At 43.2% G+C, this 20809-nt stretch overlaps 1 protein-coding gene across 1 annotated transcript in view; it reads left to right on the top strand.

Moving 5' to 3' along the window:
- Nucleotides 1–20809, top strand: part of BCAR3 (BCAR3 adaptor protein, NSP family member) — a 117255-nt gene that overhangs the window by 25258 nt on the left and 71188 nt on the right. Inside the window, exon 3 of the mRNA XM_030936762.1 lies at nt 15596–15635. Coding sequence (XP_030792622.1) covers nt 15596–15635 — 40 coding nt within the window. The remainder of the gene's footprint in view (nt 1–15595; nt 15636–20809) is intronic.

Genomic DNA, 20809 nt, shown 5'->3' with positions numbered 1-20809 from the left:
TACTGACTTTGTCTGTTTTGGGTATCAAAGTCATAATGCCCTCTTTTTCAAGTCTCTGAAAGAGTTCATATAATTTTCAAGTAACAAATAATTCCAAAGTTTGGAAGAATTTGCTATGTAGGAAAACTATATAGGCCTGATATTTTCTTTGTGGGAAGATATGAACTACTTTTTCAGGTTTTTTTAATGGTTATAGGACTATTTTGATTTTCTGTTTCTTTTTTTTTTTTTTGAGATGGAGTTTCACTCTTATTGCCCAGGCTGGAGTTCAGTGGCGCAATCAACGTGGTAGGATTACAGGTGTGAGCCTTTGCACCCAGCCTCTAATATCTAAAGTCTTTGTGGGTCTCAGCCTATTAATTATTTCTGCTGACTTTCACTCTTTGGGGCTTCTTTCCCAGTGTGTATGGTTGTTTTTGAAAGGGAATTTACATTTAACCAAATTTGTGGATAACCTGAGTAGCATTCTGTTGAGCAAGTTTTCATCCAAAAAAGATTTGCATTGTTTCGTTACTAGTGGGCACTGCCAACCCAGACACTTTGATTTCTCTATTTTGGATTGACCTGAAAGCAGGTAATATGAATTTGAATTCCCAGCCAACATAAAGACTTGACCCATGGTTATGGATTCTTAGGAGAAAAATTATTGCCATTATTTTTTCCCATTAGCATTTGTGTAAAGACAACAGGTTTCTTTTTTGGTTCCCTTTGCTAGAGCATGTTTTGTTTTTAGCCCATTTCTCTCTCCTTTGGGGTGGGGGTAGCCCATTTTGATGGTTCTGCTGTTACGCAGGGCTTCAGGGCCCAGAGTGCATCCTCCCTGCTTTCCCCCTTGCCCTTCTTTTGTCGTTTATGTTTTGTATGGATTTGTTCTGTTTCTGTATCTGTTTTGTATATGCATATGTATTTCTTGGGAATTTCCCTTTCTTGGACTTCGGCGACATGTTTGAAAATGTATTTGTAATTTAACTATAATTTAGTTTTCAGAAGGTCTGGTTTACCATATTGAGCAAATGAAAGTCTCATAGTAAAAATTTCAAATTTTCTGAGGCCTTAATTGGATTGTATAGATACAATAAAAAGTTGATTATTTGTGGTTTATTTTGTATTTGTCCATTCCTACCCTTATTTATTAATTGAATACTATGTAACAAGTACTGTTCTAAGGACTCCCTATACATTGGTAAGACCGAAGTATCCCCTACCCTCATGGAGCTTACAGTCCAGTGGAAAAGACAAACAAGCAATGACTACCTGCTGGGCAGGGTGATGGAGAAATGCAAAGGTTATATACAATTGGGCCTTCTTAACTAGTGTGTGCACAGCTCCCTTGTTTTGTTGGTCTCTGCTTTTCCTTCATGGGTTAAATATTTTTGTTGGTCTGAAGGGATCCCTTAAATGTTTGTCATGTTTCGTTGTACTTTTTGGGAAAGATTTATGTGTCCATAATTTGAAGGATGTGAAAGACTCTCCTAAAAGAGCTGATTTACCAGTTGAGAGGGAAGGAGAGCTTATTTGCTATTCAGTAGTTGCTTGGCAGCAGTCATATGTACACTGTGCACTGATAGCCACAGAAATAAGTAGTAATGAAGAGAAGTCTTATTTATTCAGATCCCAGTGGTCTTAAAAGTTAGTACAGTATAGTGCGTGGAGGCAAAGGTATTTGCTAATTCGTTGTTAACAAATGGATTGAGTGCCTGCCATGTGCCAGGTACAATCAACTTAGTACCCTTGGAAAGAATTCTGTGAGTGTCTTTACCTCTCTCTTCTGTTTCACTCACCAAAGCCAGTCATTTATCAAGATCTGTGTATTCTTGGAAAAATTTTCTTACATCTGTACACCATCCCCCCACCTCCCACACTCTAGTTCAAGTCTCGTCGTCATCTCTCATCCAGATGATGCCAACATCCTCTTCTTTGGGCTTTCTGAGTCTATCTTGCCCTCCAGCTAATCTCATTTCCATGCTGTTGCAGGGGGACTTTTCAAAAACAGAAATCTCTGGTTATTTTCCAGCTTAAGATCCTTCAATAAATCCCATTGCTATCATGATAAAGTCTAAGCATGTTTGTGTGGCATCCAAGCCCCTTGTGACCTGGCCCTGCCTCCTCTCCAGCCTCAGCTCCCAGCCTATTACTGTTCCTGCTGCTGTCCCGAACCCTGCGCTTAGGTTTATTGTTCTCTTCCTCAAGAATCCAGCAAATGCTCACTGAGCAACTGCCATGTGCAAAGCACTGGGGGTACCAAGGTGAGTAAACTGGACAAAGCCCCACCTTTGGAAGGTTGTATTCCAGGAGAAAGATAGACCCTGAGCAAACAGACATTTACTATAATATCAGGTATGATGGAAAAAATAAAGCCAGATTATCAGATAGAGGGGTGCGGTGGGGCAAATCTAAATAGGCTAGGTAAGGAAGGTCTCTCGGAGGAGGTGGTGTGTGAACAGAGACCTGAATGGTGGGAGGGAGCGAGCCCCTGAGTATCTGGGGATGAATATTCTGGGCAAGAGTAGTCAGTACCAAGGCACTGAAGCAGAGGCAGGCTTGGCATGTCTGAGCAACAGGAAGAAAAAGTCAGTGTGTGGCTGAGATGAAAGAGTAGAATAGACAATGAGCACGTTCATTTTCTTTTGCTGTGTGACAAAAACTTGGCGACTTCATACCCATTCATTACCTCGCGGTTTCTGTAGGCCGGAAGTCTGGTGTAGCTCAGCTGAGGTCTCAGTTCAGGGTATCCCACTCAGGATGTCAGTTCTAGGGAAGAATCTGCTCCCACACTCATTCAGGTTACTGACAATTCAGTTCCTTGCGGTTGTAGGACTGAAGTCTCTGTTTCCTGGCTGTTGGTGGTGAGGGCAGCTCCCCTCTCCTGGAGACCACTTGCAGTTCTGTGCCATAGGCCTTCTCCCAGGCCCTCTCATAACACTGCACCAAGCAGCAGGATCCCTCACCTCAGATCCCCTCACACTTCGTGTCAGGCCCACCTAGTGGATCACCGTCTCATAACGTCAACTGACTTCAACCCTTAATTCCATCTGCAAAATCCCTGTGCAGCAGCACTAATCTAAACACCAGACTGATTTTTGACTGAGTAGCTAGGGGATAGGAATTTTGGGGGCTGTCTTAGGAATTCTGCCTGCCACCATGAAGTTGGACTGGTGGCTGGGGTCACGCCAACCAGGCTCGTAGGGCATGGTGAGGACTTGAGGGTTTTGTTCTGATGAGGTGGGAACAGCCTGAGTAAGGACCATCATGGCACTGGATGGAGAGCAAATTGTGGAGCTGGTGAGACGCAGAAGGTATTGCAGGTGTCCAGCAGGAGATGATGGTGACCTGCACTCAGGTGGCACTAACTCCCGAACAGCTTGCAGTCCCCCAAATGTACCATGTTGCCTTGTGTCCCTATATCTTTGCACATGCTTCTCCTGTTGCCTGGAGCATTTCTCATCACCACCTACCCCATGTGGGGCTTTTTCACCGAAACAAGTCCCCACCCCACTGAGTGCTCCAAACCTAGCTCAGATGCTGCCTGGAGGCCCCTCCACGGCGTGTCCCAGCCACTGGCACCCTCTCGCCAACCTGAGCTGTGTTGTGTCTGTTAAGCTGTCTTCCGCCCTGGCCTGTAACCTCTCTGGAGTCAGGGGCTTTATCTTTGGTTCCTGTGTTTCCATTGTCTAGCCTTGTGCATGGCATATTATAGATGCTTGATGATGTTTGTGGGCTGCATACAAGAGCTATGGGAGATGACTGGATGTGAAGTAGACATGTTACGATTGTTGGAAAGCTCACCCTGTAGAGGGAAAGAGCATATATAAAAAAATATACAATACAGTGAACGGGAATACAGACGCCATGCCATGTGCACAGAGGAGGTGTGCCACCTCTGCAGATGACTAGTATGCGTGGAGCTTAAAGGGAGCCCTTATCCTACTCAGTCTGCAATAGTTGGTGCTAGCTTTTCACATTCCTCCATTGCATGAAATATTGATAGTATTGCAAACAATTCCATTTTGTTTTATCTAAAAACATTTGGCAATACTCTTAGCCATTAATTTATTCTATAATTAAAGAAGTAAACAGTCATTCATTTAAAACATTCTATAACTTAAGACGGACAAGTAACCTTCCTTCCCTATCTGTATTTCAACTACTCGGAAAAGAAGGTCTGTACTAGTGAAATTTTGCTTAAGAGTAGGACCTCTTAATTCAAAATAGCGAACACTTACAGAACAAGTGTCCTTTTAAGAGGGAGGGAGGAAATTGTTAATCTGGTTACTAATGAGAAACAAACTAAAATAGTAAGAATATCATTTCTGTGACTCCACTAAACATTTCCAAAGTTTGAACTTTAAAAAGTGGGATGCTGGAAAGAATGATTTAACCAGAGCAGACACGGTGATGTTATTTAAAACTTCATAAGCTTAAAAGCAAAATAATGAGGGAGTCCAATTTCACCCTGCTGGCTTCCCTGTTGGTCATTCACAGTGGGCTGTGTGCCTGCTGCCAGGAGGGGCCAAGGTGCCTGCCAGATCTCTACTCCGTTGCAAGTAGAGATGCACCCACCATGGAATCACAGGGTGAGGACTCATAATTGGCATAAGCCAAAAAAAATTATATAAAAAAAACCTTTTCATTTATATTGCCAAGTTTCTCTGTTTGTTTTCTAGTGATCTGTCTTGCAGAATAGAAATCTGTGGTGCAAGAACTGTTTGCTGTACAGTCTTGTGTAAATAATTGGATATTCTATTTCCAATTAGAGGCTCAGACTATAGGGCCAACTGTGATGTTTTCTAGCTCCCCGGAAAGGGCGTCTGGGTGTGGAGAATGTCTTCTCTCTGGTTAGCTGCGATTGGGTGGCTGGCTGGGAAAGAAGGAGACACAGCATTTCTGCTTTTAAATATAATTTTAATTTGGTTCAGATTTTTTAAAGCTTTTGGATTTATAATGCATTAACTTGGTTTTATGATACTGTTCTTATATTCCTTCCCTTGCTTCTCTAAAAAGGGTGAGGAGAATAAGCAGATCCAGGATCCCTTGGAGCCCTGAAACTAGAATCTGAGAACACTTGAACTCCTGTTTGCTTTCAGAACAGAATGAACAAGGCCCCCTTTACAGAGGCCTTGCTGGGTTCACCTGGGGGCAACGCTAAGAGGGAACTTCAGTCTTATCCTTCTCTCTGCTCTCAAGGTGTTTTAGATGAAGAAAAGCAGAATAATTTCATGGGAAGTGCCAAATACCCCCTCAGAAGTTCTCTGGGTAGTTTGCCTGACTTTTTTTTGGCCTTGCTGCCAGAGAGCACCGCTGGTTTGTCCGTGCCTGGCCGCATGGGCTAACATGTTGACATGGGGGATGCTTCCACAGACCTGTTGAGATCAGTGCTGATGCGGGCTTGGGAGGCATCCTAAATGGGATGCCGCTTCTCTTGGCTTCCCTTTTGTAAAAGGTGGAGGGGGAGGAGGTAGGGATAAGGCCAGAGTGGGAGAGTTACCTGGCAACTTCTCTGTGCCTTTTTGTAGTCTCAGTGTTGAGTGGTCAACTGCACATCTAATCGACTTCTTTAACCATTTCTCCTGAGAGCCTCTAACTTGCTGGCACTGTACCAGGACATACAGTGTAATGTGGTCCACATCTTGTTCAAACCTCAGACTCCTCTTCCTAGCTGAGTCTCCTCTGTTTTGTGCTCTGTAAGTTGAGGATAGTACCACTTTCTTCACAGGATTATAAAAATTAAATCTTCTAATGTATGTAAATCACTAGCACAAAGTAAGTGCTCAATAAATGTTTTCTTGTTTTTAAAAGACAGATACAGTCTCTGCTCTCATATGCTAGCTTTTTCCAACAGTCTGGACAGAGGGCCATCCAGCTTCCCATCCGCCAGATGACCATGGACCTTCATACCCATCTTGGAAGGCAGTTCTTCCCATTTTCAGATGGTATAGTTGTTGGAAAGTACTTCCTTAAGTGAGGTGAAAATCTTCCTCCCTCTGGCTGTGCCTAAACAAAGTATTTGCTCCTTCTTTCATACAGAAGTCCTCAGCTATTACTGACAAGCCGTCTGTATCTGCCTTCTCCCCAAGCCCACTCTCACCCAGGCTAAATAAATGTTCCTCTTCCTTTTGGTTCTTCCCATGTTATGTGGCTTCAGTATCTTCTCTCTCTACCTGGTTGCTGGTTTTCTGGACCTGTCCTGGGGAGCCAGTGTTCTATTTATTCCTGTTTTATTTACTTTCAGCATAGAAGTGAATATTCCAGATGTGCTCTGACAAATGGCTCCTACGTCTTTTCATTTTGTTGTTGTTGTTGTTTTTTTTTTTTTTTTTTTTTTTTTTTTTTTTTTTGAGACAGAGTCTTGCTCTGTCACCCAGGCTGGAGTGCGGTGGCCGGATCTCAGCTCACTGCAAGCTCTGCCTCCCGGGTTCACGCCATTCTCCTGCCTCAGCCTCCCGAGTAGCTGGGACTACAGGCGCCCGCCACCTTGCCCGGCTAGTATTTTTTTTTTTTGTATTTTTAGTAGAGACGGGGTTTCACCGTGTTAGCCAGGATGGTCTTGACCTCCTGACCTCGTGATCCGCCCGTCTCGGCCTCCCAAAGTGCTGGGATTACAGGCTTGAGCCACCGCGCCCGGCCTCATTTTGGTTTTTAATCTTCTGTCAACGTAGCCTAACATCCCACTGGCATCTCTGATGATGGTATCCTGCTATTTCACAATTAAACTTGGTCAATCAGATTTCACATCTTTCCCATCTTCTACTTGCACAGGTGGAATTTTTCAATTAGAAGTTCAAATTTTATTCCTGTTCTATTTCATCGGGTTAGGTTTTGCCCATCACCTAATTTTTTGGGGGGAGGGGAAGACCTTATTAATGTGATTTAATACATAGATCACACTTATAACACTTAATATATGCCCACATATTACTTACTAATGCCAGGTGCTGTTTTAAGTATTTCGATAAATTTCACCTTTACCTTTGCTCTGTCTGCACAACTGTCCTATGATACAAGTACTATTATTCCCATTTTGTAGATGACAAAACTGAGGTGTAGAGAGGCTGTGGTCACATGGTGAACTGTGTTGAGATTCACACAGTAGTAAGTGGTAGAGGCAGTATTTGAACCCAGGTAGTCTGGCTTTATAGCCTGTGTTCATTGTCACTCAGCTAGAGTGACTGTTACATGAACTAGCCCTTCTGGTTTTCTTTTTTGAGACAGAGTCTTGCTCTGTTGCCCAGGTTGGTGTGCAGTGGCATAATTTCGGCTCACTGCAACCTCTGCCTCCTGGGCTCAAGTCATTCTCCTGCCTCAGACTAGCTGGGCAGGCAGACTCCTGCCTCCCGAATAGCTGGGATTTCAGGTGCTTGCCACCACGCCCAGCTAATTTTTGTATTTTTAGTAGAGACAAAGTTTCACCATGTTGCCCAGGCTGGTCTCAAACTTGTGACCTGTAGTGATCTGCCTGCCTCGGCCTCCCAAAGTGTTGGGATTACAGGCGTGAGCCACCGCACCCTCCCAGGCTTCTTCTTCTTTTTTTTCTCCCCCTTGATTCATGAATTTGATCACTGTGCCATCAAAGTTCTCATTTAAGGGATCATAGCAGTATGGATGGAATGGGGGCTTGGATGGAACACTTCTGTCCACTTATAAGGATCTTTCTAGATAATCAGTGGTTTGTTGTTGGGCTTTTTTTTTTGGTGGCGGGTAGAGTGGGTAGGGTGCTGGCTGCTGAGTTCAAACAAATCTACCTTATGGAATACTAAATAACTTGGGGTCTTATAAATTATTTGGTCATAGCAGTGTCATGACTTCCTCAACTTCCTTGTTGAACTCTAGATATGATTTAATTATAGCATTCGTTAGACCTGCTGTTCTCTTTGATATCACAAAAGGCAATATAGTCAGATTTGTGATTATAACCCTTTTTTTTTAGGTGCTCAACAAGTCATTCTGATTAAATTTTGCCTAGGACCTGCTGTTTTTACCAGATTTATTTGTAAAACCCTTTTCCTTTTGTCTTTTTTTTTTTCCAGCTACATAATTTTTATTTTTATTTATTTATTTCCTTTCACCTTTTGAAAGCTGAAACATTCTTTTTTCCCTTTCTCTAGAGAGGCATGTGAAAACTCACCATACTTCCTAAGCTAGTTCTCTTTGGCTAAACCTCAAACTCTTGGGAAAGAGGTGAATAACCAGAGTTGGCCAAGCCAGGTGCTGTGTGTGGGTGGTTTCTGGAGCAGCACTGGCTGCAGTTAGCAGTGTCCCCACACAAAGATGGGGCCACCTCAAGACAAGGTGTCCTGTGCTCTCCCCATAGCCTTGCTTGTCTGCCCAGACCCAGGCACCCAAGATGTTCCCCAACCCACCCCTGGGTGAACTCCCCTATGCTCCTGTTTGGCCCTCCACCATAACATACTTCTCTTGGCAGAAGGGAAGGAAACCAGGAGTTGCTGAGCAATCTGTCTTCCCTTAGCCCAGGGCCCTTTGCTTCCAGCAGTTGGCTCTCCTTGTTCTCAGTCTTCTTATCCTACTTACTAGAGTTTTCTTATGCTTCTTATTTTTTCCTTTCTGGTTCCTTGAAGCTGGAGCTGGTGTTCAAGAAGAGTTCCCTGCCCTCTAAAGCAGGGAACAGTCAGTGAGAGCAGTCAGTCTCACTGGGGAAGTTAGGTCCAAGCAGGGGGAATGACAGCTAATGACATAGGGCAGCATGCAGGAGTGGTGCAGACCAGGGAGGCTGCAGCCGGGAGCCAGGCTGAGGGAAGACACCTCAGGGAGGGCTTCCTGGAGGAGGTTGGACCAAGACCCACTGGCTGGGAGAGGCAGTCTTGGCTGGAGTGATGGCAGGCCTCAGAGAGAAGAGGAGAATGAGGCTCCTGAGGTAACTTGGGGTTTCCAAATATCTGGTCCTCAGTTTTGCTATCAGGATATTGAAGTACTATTATGAATTAGGAAGGTTTAATCACAAGTAGGAGGAGATCTAAGCAAGCACTGACTGGTGATAGTTAATGTTAGAGATTGTAGGAGAGAGAGTTGGGAAGACAAACCTCAAAGCTCTTTAGCCAGTTAACGGAAAATTGTCTATTTTATTCTTTCTTTTTCTTAATTATCCTAATCTCTTTCATTTAAGACCTTAGTTTTTAAAGAGTCTCCTTTTGGGTCTCTATTTCAGTCAAACCTCATTAAAGACCATCCCTTTTCATTTTTAATGTGCAATTTCCATTTACCAAGAGTAACTTTTGGAAAGAGATCAAGATCAAACCATTTACCTCTACACATAGCACCTCTCTCTTCCATCCCATTATGCCTCTCACTAAAGCAGAACTAAAACCCTCACCTCATAAGCCTTGCTATTATTGCAGACATTTCAAGGGAATGGCTTTGGATGGCTTTAATAAAATTTTCCCTAATTTGAGTCATTCATCCAATGCTATGTCGTGCTTGAATGACCCATGTTACTTTTCTCATGTAGAGATAGTCCACTGGCACCCAAATATTTCAGAATTTTAAGTGAAAAAGAAAAGATGGGCCCAGGTGCGTTGGCTCACACCTGTAATCCCAGCACTTTGGGAGGCCAAGGTGGGCGGATCAATTGAGGGCAGGAGTTCAAGACCAGCTTGGTCACCATGGTGAAATCCCTGTCTCTATTACAAATACAAAAATTAGCCAGGTGTGGTGGTGCACGCCTGTGATCCCAGCTACTCAGGAGGTTAAGTCAGGAGAATCACTCAAACCCAGGAGGCAGAGATTGCAGTGAGTCAAGATCATGCCATTGCACCCCAGCCTGGACGACAAGAGCGAGACTCAAAAAAAAAAAAAAAAAAAAAAAAAGTATTTCAAGAAAAAATACGCGGGAGCTTTATCATACTGCTGGTCTCCAATGCAATTGTTTGGGGCTACCTTATAAGTGAGAGAACTTCAAATCTCCTTTGGTACTTTAGTTACTAAGTTATAACCAAGAGCATCAAAGTGAGGGTCTCTTTGGAATCAGATGTTCTTCTAAGTGCTTTCTCTAGAGTATCACTATTCAGTAGAACTTTTTGCAATGTTGGAAATACTCTGTAATTGGGTCATGCTAGCTGCTAGCCACTGGTGTAACTGAGGAGCTGATTTGTAAATTTTATTTGGCTTTAATTTAAATAAAGCTTGTTTAAACATCTTAAATTTTATAGTTCTGTTAACCTGTATGTTTTTATGTTCTAGTCTCAGGAACCCCCCCAGACTGTCTTACCTTTTGGTGAAAAGGGTGTGGGTTCCCAGCAAGGAACCCAAGCAAAAATTAAGAAGCATCTCTAAGACAGCAAATTTGATTAGGCTTCTTAAACAGTCCTGTGATTCTGTGGGAGGGGCACCCATGTTCGGAACAAAAATTCACCACACAAGAATCTTTCTTATAAAATTACTTTCCTTTTTACCTTCTTTATCAAAAATACTTCTTTGTATCTTTAACTTTCTTTTCATCTCTTATTTACCTTGTTTTAGACATAGCCCTATGAGGTTTGAGTTAGACAAAGATATTTTACCTTTAATAAGAACATTAAAAAGAAAATGTTTTCCTGTAATTCTTAAATCAGAAATTACCCAGATACTTAATATCAAATAACTTTAGGTCCTAAATTATGACAGGTTTGTTTGTAAGCATTTATTCCATTACGTTTACCTGATGAATGTATGAATGTAATAGTTTACCTAGACTATTAACAAAAACTGTGATAGCTAATGAAGTTATTTTCCTAGTAACTATTTTTATAGCTGTGAATTTCAGGTATTTACTTAAGTAATAAAACTTATGCTTAATTTTAAGGGTATTTATACCAATAACTCAGCATTTAGTTATTTTCATTAAGCCAACAATATTTCATAGGTATACACAAGCAAAGATTATTCTGTCTTGGGCTGGGTTTTATAGTTGATAATCCTCATGGCAAATTTTATAGTGTTCTGCAGGGATAAACATTGCTAGTATTTTACCAATAATTTTTTTTTTTTTTTTTTTTTTTTTGAGACGGAGTTTTGTTCTTGTTGCCCAGGCTGTAGTGCAATGGCGCCATCTCAGCTCGCCGCAACCTCTGCCTCCCAGGTTCAAGTGATTCTCCTGCCTCACCCTCCCGAGTAGATGGGATTACAGGCATGTGCCACCATGCCAGGCTAATTTTGTATTTTTGGTAGAGACGGGGTTTCTCCATGGTGGTCAGGCTGGTCTCGAACTCCCAACCTCAGGTGATCCACATGCCCCGGCCTCCCAAAGTGCTGGGATTACAGGCGTGAGCCACCGTGCCCAGCCTACCAATAATTTTAAAGCCACCTTATTTATTAAAGATTTTACTTAAGTCACGGGTATCTGGGTAATTTCCAATTTAAGAATCACAGGAAAACATTTTCTTTTTAATGTTCTTATTAAAGGTGAAATATCTTTGTCTAATTCAAACCTTGTAGGGTTATGTCTAAAAGCGTTTGACTAGTCTTTTAAGTATCTGATTAAGGGCTTTTATGTATTTTTTAAGCCAATTAATTAGAGTGCTTTATATATTTTTAGTAGTGAAACATTGTTTATACAATGTATAAATACATAGAGGTATTTAGGCATGCTGATAGAAATACATTTTATAGATTCATAAAGACTTTTTCCTTTTTTCTAGCTTAGATTCAAAATTCTTGATAACATGTTGCATCACTCTAGGCAGTTTTCAGCTAAATAGTCCTAAATTTGCATATTAAAGGAAACAACTCAGGTGAAGATCCCATAGCAAAATTTACATGATGAGCTACAGGGAGAAAAAGTTTGGTGTGCTAGAGGGCAATTAAAATGAATTTAGCTGCCAATCAAACATATATATTATAAAATTATATATTTATATTTAATGTGTATATCACATATAATATGCACATCATAAAATGCATATATAATTTATAATGGCCTTTTAAATATACATAGATACATGTATACACACATATACAAACAGAGATCCTGTAACTTTACTTTAGTGCTTTAGCCTTGAAATAAGTATAAATTCGCTGGCTTGCAAAAAACAAAACAAAACAAATGAAAGGGTTAGATCCAAACAGTGGTTTTTATCTCAGTGCAAAAGTAACAGCAGATTTAAAGTAGGCAGAAAGGAAAATAGAAAAAGAGAATTTAGGGACTCTGTAGTTTGCAGGTCGACCTTAGGGTTCCTTTTCCTTAATGTAAATGTGCACAAAGACCATATTACTTCTATTTTGCATGAACTCTGGCAAGTGGAGGTGCCGTAAAACCTACGAAGTACTCGAAAGGGGATCATTCTCCTTATTTTTAGAGTATTTCTTTCCCACTTTTTTTTTTTTTTTTTTTTTTTTTTTCTTGAAAGGAGGAACTGAGCTCTGGCCTTAGGATTTGTGTGGTGGATGGATACGTGTCCTGGACAAGCCGTTTGTAAAATGAATTTGTACTGAGGATTTCCCTGCAGGGTTGCTGCACGTTGTGGGGGATCCACCCCCCAGACACTCCCACAAGGCCCCCAGTCACCCATGGGCGACTTTTGGCTGGGAGGAGCAAATGCCCTTTCTCTTCAAAGCTGAAAAAACTGTCTCTCATTTACCTACGAAAACAACAGTTCAGTTTCTCATGCAAATGCTCACACCCAAGCCAAATTGAGATTAATTCTGAGAGAAAAAGCAATAGAGGAGACCCTTTAGAATGCACCTTTGAACTAGAATTAGGATCTTAACACAACAATTTCCTAGGAGAAAAATCAGCTCAAGAATAAATTAAGGGCCGGGCGCGGTGGCTCAAGCCTGTAATCTCAGCACTTTGGGAAGCCGAGACGGGCGGATCACGAGGTCAGGAGATTGAGACCATCCTGGCGAACACGGTGAAACCCCGTCTCTACTAAAAAATACAAAAAACTAGCCGGGCGAGGTGGCGGGCGCCTGTAGTCCCAGCTACTCGGGAGGCTGAGGCGGGAGAATGGCGTAAACCCGGGAGGCGGAGCTTGCAGTGAGCTGAGATCCGGCCACTGCACTCCAGCCTGGGCGACAGAGCGAGACTCCGTCTCAAAAAAAAAAAAAAAAAAAAAAAAGAATAAATTAAGGACCATCAACCAAAACGGGAGGTCCAGAGCTCAGGTGGACTTACCAGTTCCACCAGAGGAGAAGCTCAAACTGGGTGAGGCTGCAGTGGGCCTGGGCTGGTACCTTAGCTCCAGTTTCGGGCAATTCCTTCAGGGTTCTGAGTCTTCTCTGAGGCCCCACGTGTTTGGGCGTCAAATTATTGTCAATGAAAAGAGTCAAACTGTAAAATATTTAGAGAGATTTATCCTGAGCCAAATATGAGTGACCATGGCCTGTGACATAGCCCTCAGGAGATCTTGAAAGAATGTGCCCCTGGTGGTTGGGGTACAGCTTGATTTTATACATTTTAGGGAGGCATGAGCCATCCATCAATCAAATACATTTAAGAAATACATTGGTTTGGTCCAGAAAGGCGGGACAACTCAAAGCAGGGGCTTCCAGGCTGTAGGTGAATTTAAACATTTTCTGGTTGACAATTGGTTGTTTGTCTAAAGACCGGGGATTGATAGAAAGGAAATGTTCAGGTTAAGATAAAAGATTGTGGGGACCAAGGTTCCTTTGAAGTCTTACAGTGGCTGTCCTTAGAGACAACAGATGACAAATGTTTCCTATTCCAATCTTTAAAAGGTGCTAGACTTTTAGTTAATCTCTTTAGGATTGGGAGGTCCTGGAAGAAAAAGATCTAGCTATGTTAATGGAGATTCTTTACAGATAAAAATTTTCCCCCACAGAGGACAGCTTTGCAGTGCCATTTCAAGATATAGCAAAGAAACATGTTTTACAGTAAAATATTTTGACTTTCTTCTTTGTCACATGTTATGCCAGAGTCAGATTGGAAAGTAAGTCATGATATGTAGGGTTAAATAAAACCCATCTGATGAGAATTTATGGTTTGTAGGGCATGACTCTCCAGACCCCTTAGATAGGAATTCGGGCAAGATAAAATCAGAGCTTAGTTCTCAGTATGTATCCAAGATATACAACATGATGCTATGGAATACATGTAATATTTAAAAGGTGACTATCGTTGAAGCAAATTAATATATTCACCATCTCACATAGTTATCCACTCTTGTTTTTGTGGCAGGATCAATTGAAATCGACTCAGCATGAAACCCATGTACAGTGCAGTTGTATCACCTATAGTCCTCATGTTGCCCATCAGAGCTCTAGGATTGTTCAGCCTACATACCTGCTGCTTTTTATCCTTTGACCTACATCTCCCCATTTCCTCTCCCTTCTGCCCCCATCACCATAACCACTGTTTTATTCTCTCTCTGTATATTTGACTTTTTTAAAATTTTTCTTTTTCTTTTTCTTTTCTTTCTTTCTTTCTTTCTTTTTTTTTTTTTTTTGAGACAGAGTCTTGCTCTGTCGCCCAGGCTGGAGTGTAATGGCCTGATCTCGGCTCACTGCAACCTCCGCCTCCTGAGTTCAAGCAATTCTCCTGTCTCAGCCTCCCAAGTAGCTGGGCCTATAGGCGCCCACCACCACGCCTGGCTAATTTTTTTTTTTTTTTTTGTATTTTTAGTAGAGACAGGGTTTCACCATGTTGGTCATGCTTGTCTCCAACTCCTGACCTCAAGTGATCCACCCGCCTTGGCCCCCCAAAAGGCTGGGATTACAAGCACGAGCCACCACCCCTGGCCTCTTTTTTTTTTTTTTTTTTTTTTTGAGACGGAGTTTCGCTCTTGTTGGCCAGGCTGGAGTGCAATGGTGTGATCTTGGCTCACCGCAACCTCTGCCTCCTGGGTTCAAACGATTCTCCTGCCTCAGCCTCCCTAGTAGCTGGGATTACAGGCATGTGTCACCACACCCGGCTAATTTTGTATTTTTAGTAGAGATGGGATTTCTCCATGCTGGTCAGGCTGGTCTCGAGCTCCCCACCTGCCTTGATCAGCCCGCCTTGGCCTCCCAAAGTGCTGGGATTACAGGCATGAGCCACTGCACCTGGCCTGTATGGGGGAATAAAAACACTGGGCACACAGAACAGTAGGATGAATTGCTGAGGTTTTCACCAGGAGTGGATGGGTAACAGCCAGCAATGAGAAGAGAAGGCTCCGTTCCCTCCATCACCCAGGCACTGGGCAACCTGGGGCAGCCCCTCCACCCGCCTAAGCCTCTCTTTTCTTACTGTCAGTGTGGGCACGACACAGTCACTGGTGGGGACGTTTTGGGGATTAACCCAGACACCACCAGTGACCGAAAGTGCCATACGTTCGCATACCCAGTCCTGCCTACCTCCCACCTCTGCCATCCCCTGAGCTCTTTGCTTCAGACTTTCACTTTCTATGCTCAAGTAAATCTAGAATTACCACATATAAGTACTCTAACATTCTGGACCTGAATTTCACAGGGAGGCATGTGGGAGCTTCTAGACTGAGGTCACGGTGGTATCTCCCACCCCACCACACACATCCTGTCGTGAATACTGTCTGGGAGATGGGGCCCAGCTTAGTAACCTAATGAATAGGGTGAAATAATGTTGGACATATTATACTCAATGTAAGAATGCATCGTTCCCAACCATTCTTATATTTATATTTTCTCTTTTCAGGGATCCACATCTTCTGGACCCAACTCTGGAATATGTGAAGGTAGGAAATCAGGATTAAACATGTAGCCATGACCCTGGGTAGTAGATTTTCCATTTGGATCACAAAGTTGCTAAGTAATGTTGCAGCCTGGTTTGTGTAAAAAGCTGGTTAGACTCGCCAAAACAACGGGGAGAAAATTTGACTCCCTTAGGCCTTTGGTAAATTTTGTAGGGGTCTCACGTCATCCTATTACAGGTACCCTTATCTGGCCTTAGACCCAGATATGTTTTAAAATTCAGAGTTTTTTTTTTTTTTTTTTTTTTTTTTTTTTCTGGAAAGGTAATATAGTATGTATAGTAATACCCCCAGAGAGGTTTGGGGTCAGCAGTCCATAATCACACTCATTAGTTTCACAGTGACATGTAAGAGTATTCACACTAAGAGGGATAAATAGATAACAAATTATTTTACGTAGTTCAGGTTACATTGTGTCACCAAATGAGTTTGCTGCCAAGTGAGGTTTTTTTAATGTTTGTGTTCAGAGTTTTTTGGATTTGGGAATGTAGATGAGGAATTGTGGACCCGTATTTACCTTCAGTGGAGGACCGAAGCCTCCCTGAGATTTTGTGAGCCATCTTTTCCATTCCAAGAGCCACCCTCTTGTTCAGGGCTAATCTGGGGTCAAGTAGTAATATTAGGTACTTAGTTACTTTCCAGCGGGACTGGCAGTCCATGCTTCTAAATATTCAACCCTTCTAAATAATGTATTTCTTCTGAGCAGGAAGAAAAGATGCTTTTCACTTCTTCCCTCTGCCTCCTCATTTTCCAGTGTTGCTGTTTGCTTTATTTTCTTTTATTTTTGAAACTGTATTCTGGCACCTCCTACAGAAGAAAGAAGTCTGATTCTCACATTTGGTTTCTTGGATTTATGACAACATAGTTATTTTTTGGGAGAAATCGTGGCAAGAGTTAGAGTTTAGAATCAGGAGCCTCATTCCACCTTCACTATCCCAAGGGCAGCATCCTAGTTTCAGAGTATGTAGGCCTATCGCTTTTGTGTGTACCCGTGCCTTCCCCAGAGTCTTACCATATCCTCCCTCTTTAAAAGACCGGAGGATGGACGGAAGAGGAGGAAGCTCCAGTAGAACCACTTGGCCCCTTGGGGCAGTCGTAGTGAAGTTTGTTGGAATAAAGGTGGATATTCTTTTTTCCCGTCTCTTATCCCCGAATGACAACTGAGCTTTGTTTTCATGGGAGAAAATGTGTAACCCCTAAACCTGCAGGGCCACCACACCAGAATCTGGCCAGAGCTTTATAAATAGTGTATCTGTGTCCCTCCCAGATGCATCACATGTTTTGTGCAGGTTATGCATCGCAAAGTATTAGAGGATGCTATTTGCGTAGACTGATTTGACTTAACAAAAAATGCACTCTAGAATTCTGCAGTGTGTAACAACAGCCCTTTAAAAATCACTCCATGCCATGTTTCAGAAATTGGCTGTCTCCTACCATGGGCCAGTCTGGCTGTGCTCAGCAAGTATTCTGCCTTCTTCTTACTCCAATACCTCAGTCTTTTCTTTTACAAAAGTCCAAACCCCTTTTAAGATAATTTGGTGGTGTATTCTCAAGCTAAATATAGAGGATTTTGGAATGGCCCGTTTAGGTGTTATCCAAGCTATTGCATCTCATTTATGAGTATCAATCATTGTGAGTTGAGTGGTATTGACAAAGAAGAGATTTTGGAGTTGTCAGTGGCTTCTGTTTATCTGGACTCTCTTTGCCTTCTCCTGGCAGTGAGATGTGATGGAACTGCTCTTTGAGATTCAGAGGGTTCTCCTTTTCAAGAACGTGTTGAGGTATTCCGAAAGGTACCCTTTCCTCCTAACTTGATCTGAATCTAATCAGAGCCTTATAAATGATGTGTCTATATCCTTCCTAAATGTATCACTTTTTTTTCTTTTTCACTTCACCCTTGGTTTAGAGGGATGGTTTGGGAATGTGTTGGGCCAGTGTGGGGTATTTTCATTTGCCTCTATGGACACTAAGGCTCTGAAAGCACGTCCATAGCGGTCTCTGACGTAAAGGTCCAAGAGGACCCAGGGACCCATCTTCTTGGCTTGGGTCTGTTGCAGGACTTCTCACACTTAGTTGCCCTGTGGAGCCAGGCTGACTAGTGCCAGGAAGGCCTCATAAGTTGATGCCAGCTGGTGCCTCATGGCTGGAGATAAATCAAGGGAGGTGAGAGAGTTGCAGATAAACTGAGGTGCAGTTTGACCCCCTTAACTTCTTCTTGTCTACAATCCCCTTGTGCACTGACTGCCTCTTGAGCTTAGAGAAAAGTAGTTCTATGTGAATTATGTTGTCTCATAAAGACCCCTTCCAGTGGGTTCAGATTCATTGGTCGAAAAAACAAGCATCACGAAGCCAAACTTTAGGATCCATTTTGACCCCAGAATGGGGAGAGTCTTATCCTATCCTGAGTCTCATCCGGGCAGGGGAAGCACCCAGTTGTGGCCAACAGATAGCAGTCCAAATACTGGCAGGAGCTCCAGCCCCAGGTCTCCCTCCCTCCCTGTGTCTTTAAATGCTGCTTCCTTGCCGGGCCCTGTGGCTCACACCTGTAATCCCAGCACTTTGGGAGGCCAAGGCGGGTGGATCACCCGAGGTCAGGAGTTCGAGACCAGCCTGGCCAACATGGTGAAACCCCGTTTCTACTAAAAATACAAAAATTAGTCGGGTGTGGTGGCAGGCCTCTGTAATCCTAGCTACGCAGGAGGCTGAGGCAGGAGAATCGCTTGAACCCAGGAGGTGGAGATTGCAGTGAGCTGAGATTGCACCATTGCATTCCAGCCCGGGCGACAAGAGTGAGACTCCGTCTCAAAAAAAAAAAAAAAAAAAAAAAATGCTTCTCCCCTCCCCATCAGAGACTTTCCAGCCATCTTCCCTTGTTTTTTTCAGTGCCCAGATAGAAGAGAGAGGTCTGGGACTGCCTCCTGCCTCCTGCCTCCTCGGGTCTGGGAGAGACAAGGTACTGAGGCTGACTCTCGTAGCTGGTGGGGCGACAGGACTGCAGTGTCATGGCAGGAGAGAGCTGGGTGGAGAAAGAATCCAGTGTTCAGCTCTGGCAGTTTGTATGTGTGTCCTTCTAGCACCGCGCACCCTTTGTGTTGCAGTACGTTCATGCCGGGTGAAAGGGGACCAGTTTCTTGGTTGCTTAGCTACCGGTCGTTCATCCCAAGTGGAATGGAGGAAAATATGCGTGGCTGGGAAGCCCCAGGGCTGCTTGGCAGCTCTTTTACCTTGTCCAGCAGGCTGGCCTCCTGCTGGGACTTCTGACAGCACCACGACCCCAAAGGCTCAATTTGATATTTGGATGTGAGAGGAAAATAAATTGCAGATCCAAAGTAGCCCAGGGATTTGGGGATCTCATTCCTCACTGTTTCTGTCTCTTTAATTCCGGCACTTAAAGGAGAGAATTTTTCTTTTCTTTTCTTTTTTTTCCCCGTTTTTCCTAGCCTTCTCGCCTCACAATATTTTCCCCCCCACAGTAGCTCAGAACATGATCATCTTGAGAGTTTGGTTTTAACTTTTGTCTAATTATGAGGGCCTTTTCTGTGGTCAAACGTAATTGATTCTATTTCACAAGATTGAAAGGAAAGATTTTTTCCAGATTGGAAAGCCGAACCCTCCAGAGTGGCTCCACCTTCCTCCTGCTGTTTACCACGTAGTTAGTGACTTCGGTTCCTGGCATACAGCTCTGGAATTTTCCTCTGCGTACCTAGCATACCTTACCCTAGATAAAACCAAACATTTTTTTTTTAATAGGAGGAAATATCTTTTAGAGCCAATAACCCTAGGCAAAATTATGAAGTAGAATTTTATCTCTATACTGCTGAATCTACTCACTGTCCCATTGCATTTGGCCAGATTTTTACCTCATTGCTTAGAAAATTTGATAAAATAGTAGTGCTGAAATGTTAATAAATGATAACAGCTCCATGTGTTCCCCTTCCCAGATAGTTTTCCAACAGAGATTCACATCCCCTGAGACCCCCCACCCCAGCGAGGGAGCTGGGTCCACACTCTGGTTCTTTTTGTTTTGTTTTGAGACAGAGTCTTGCTCTGTCGCCCAGACTGGAGTATAGTGGCGTAATCTTGGGTCACTGCAACCTCCGCCTCTCTGGTTCAAGCGCTTCTCCTGCCTCAGCCTCCCAAGTAACTGGGACTACAGGCGCCCGCCACCACACCTGGCTAATTTTTTGTATTTTTAGTAGAGATGGAGTTTCACGGTGTTAACCAGGATGGTCTCAATCTCCTGACCTTGTGATCCACCCCCCCACCTCGGCCTCCCAAAATGCTAGGATTACAGGCGTGAGCCACCACACCCAGCCCACTCTCTTGTTCTAATTAGTAATATGACCCTGGATTTGCCACCTGCTCTCTGTGGGTTCCATTGTCCCCACAATAGAAACCTTGGGGTGGGCTAATGTTCCTTCTAGCTTAAGTTTTTAGGATTCTCCATATCTAGAATAGGCTGGAGAGGAAAATCTTGTAGCCAGTGGTAAGGAGTTCTTAATTGTGTGATATCCCTGTTGATCCTAAGATTGCCATATTGATTGGAACAGGAGACCATTTCATGTTGTATCTTGGATATGAAGACCAAGGCCATGATGGATCATAACTGCCACCACGGTGTTCCCAGAAGAGTGGAAGTTACCCCAGCACTCCTACATTACTCTGTGATCCATTTTGGTTCACTTCTGTAACCCTCTTTAAAGCTATGAAGCCTAGGCTCACTTCCACTCTTTATCATTCTCTTCCTTTTATTTACCCCTGGAACTGCATCTTTAAGCTTCAGAAGTTGCCCCCACAACCTGCACTAAATATAAATGTATGTTATCTCCTCTGGGTGCGGTGGCTCACGCCTGTAATCCCAGCACTTTGGGAAGCCGAGGTGGGTGGAAAACCTGAGGTCAGAAGTTCGAGACCAGCCTGACCAGCATGGTGAAACCCCAACTCTACTAAAAATACAAAAATTAGCCGGGCATGGTGGCAGGTGCCTGTAATCCCAGCGACTCAGGAGGCTGAGGCAGGAGAATTGCTTGAACCTGGGAGGTGGAGGTTGCAGTGAGCCAAGATTGGGCCATTGCACTCCAGCCTGGGCAACACAGCAAGACTCCGTCTCAAAAAAAAAAAAAAAAATTTACATTTTCTCCTTCCCCTTTGTACCTATA

Source organism: Rhinopithecus roxellana, chromosome 8, assembly GCF_007565055.1.
Source record: "Rhinopithecus roxellana isolate Shanxi Qingling chromosome 8, ASM756505v1, whole genome shotgun sequence".
Lineage (NCBI taxonomy): Eukaryota > Metazoa > Chordata > Mammalia > Primates > Cercopithecidae > Rhinopithecus > Rhinopithecus roxellana.
Note: the sequence above shows the minus strand (reverse complement) of the source record. Positions and strands in the feature narration are given on the sequence as shown.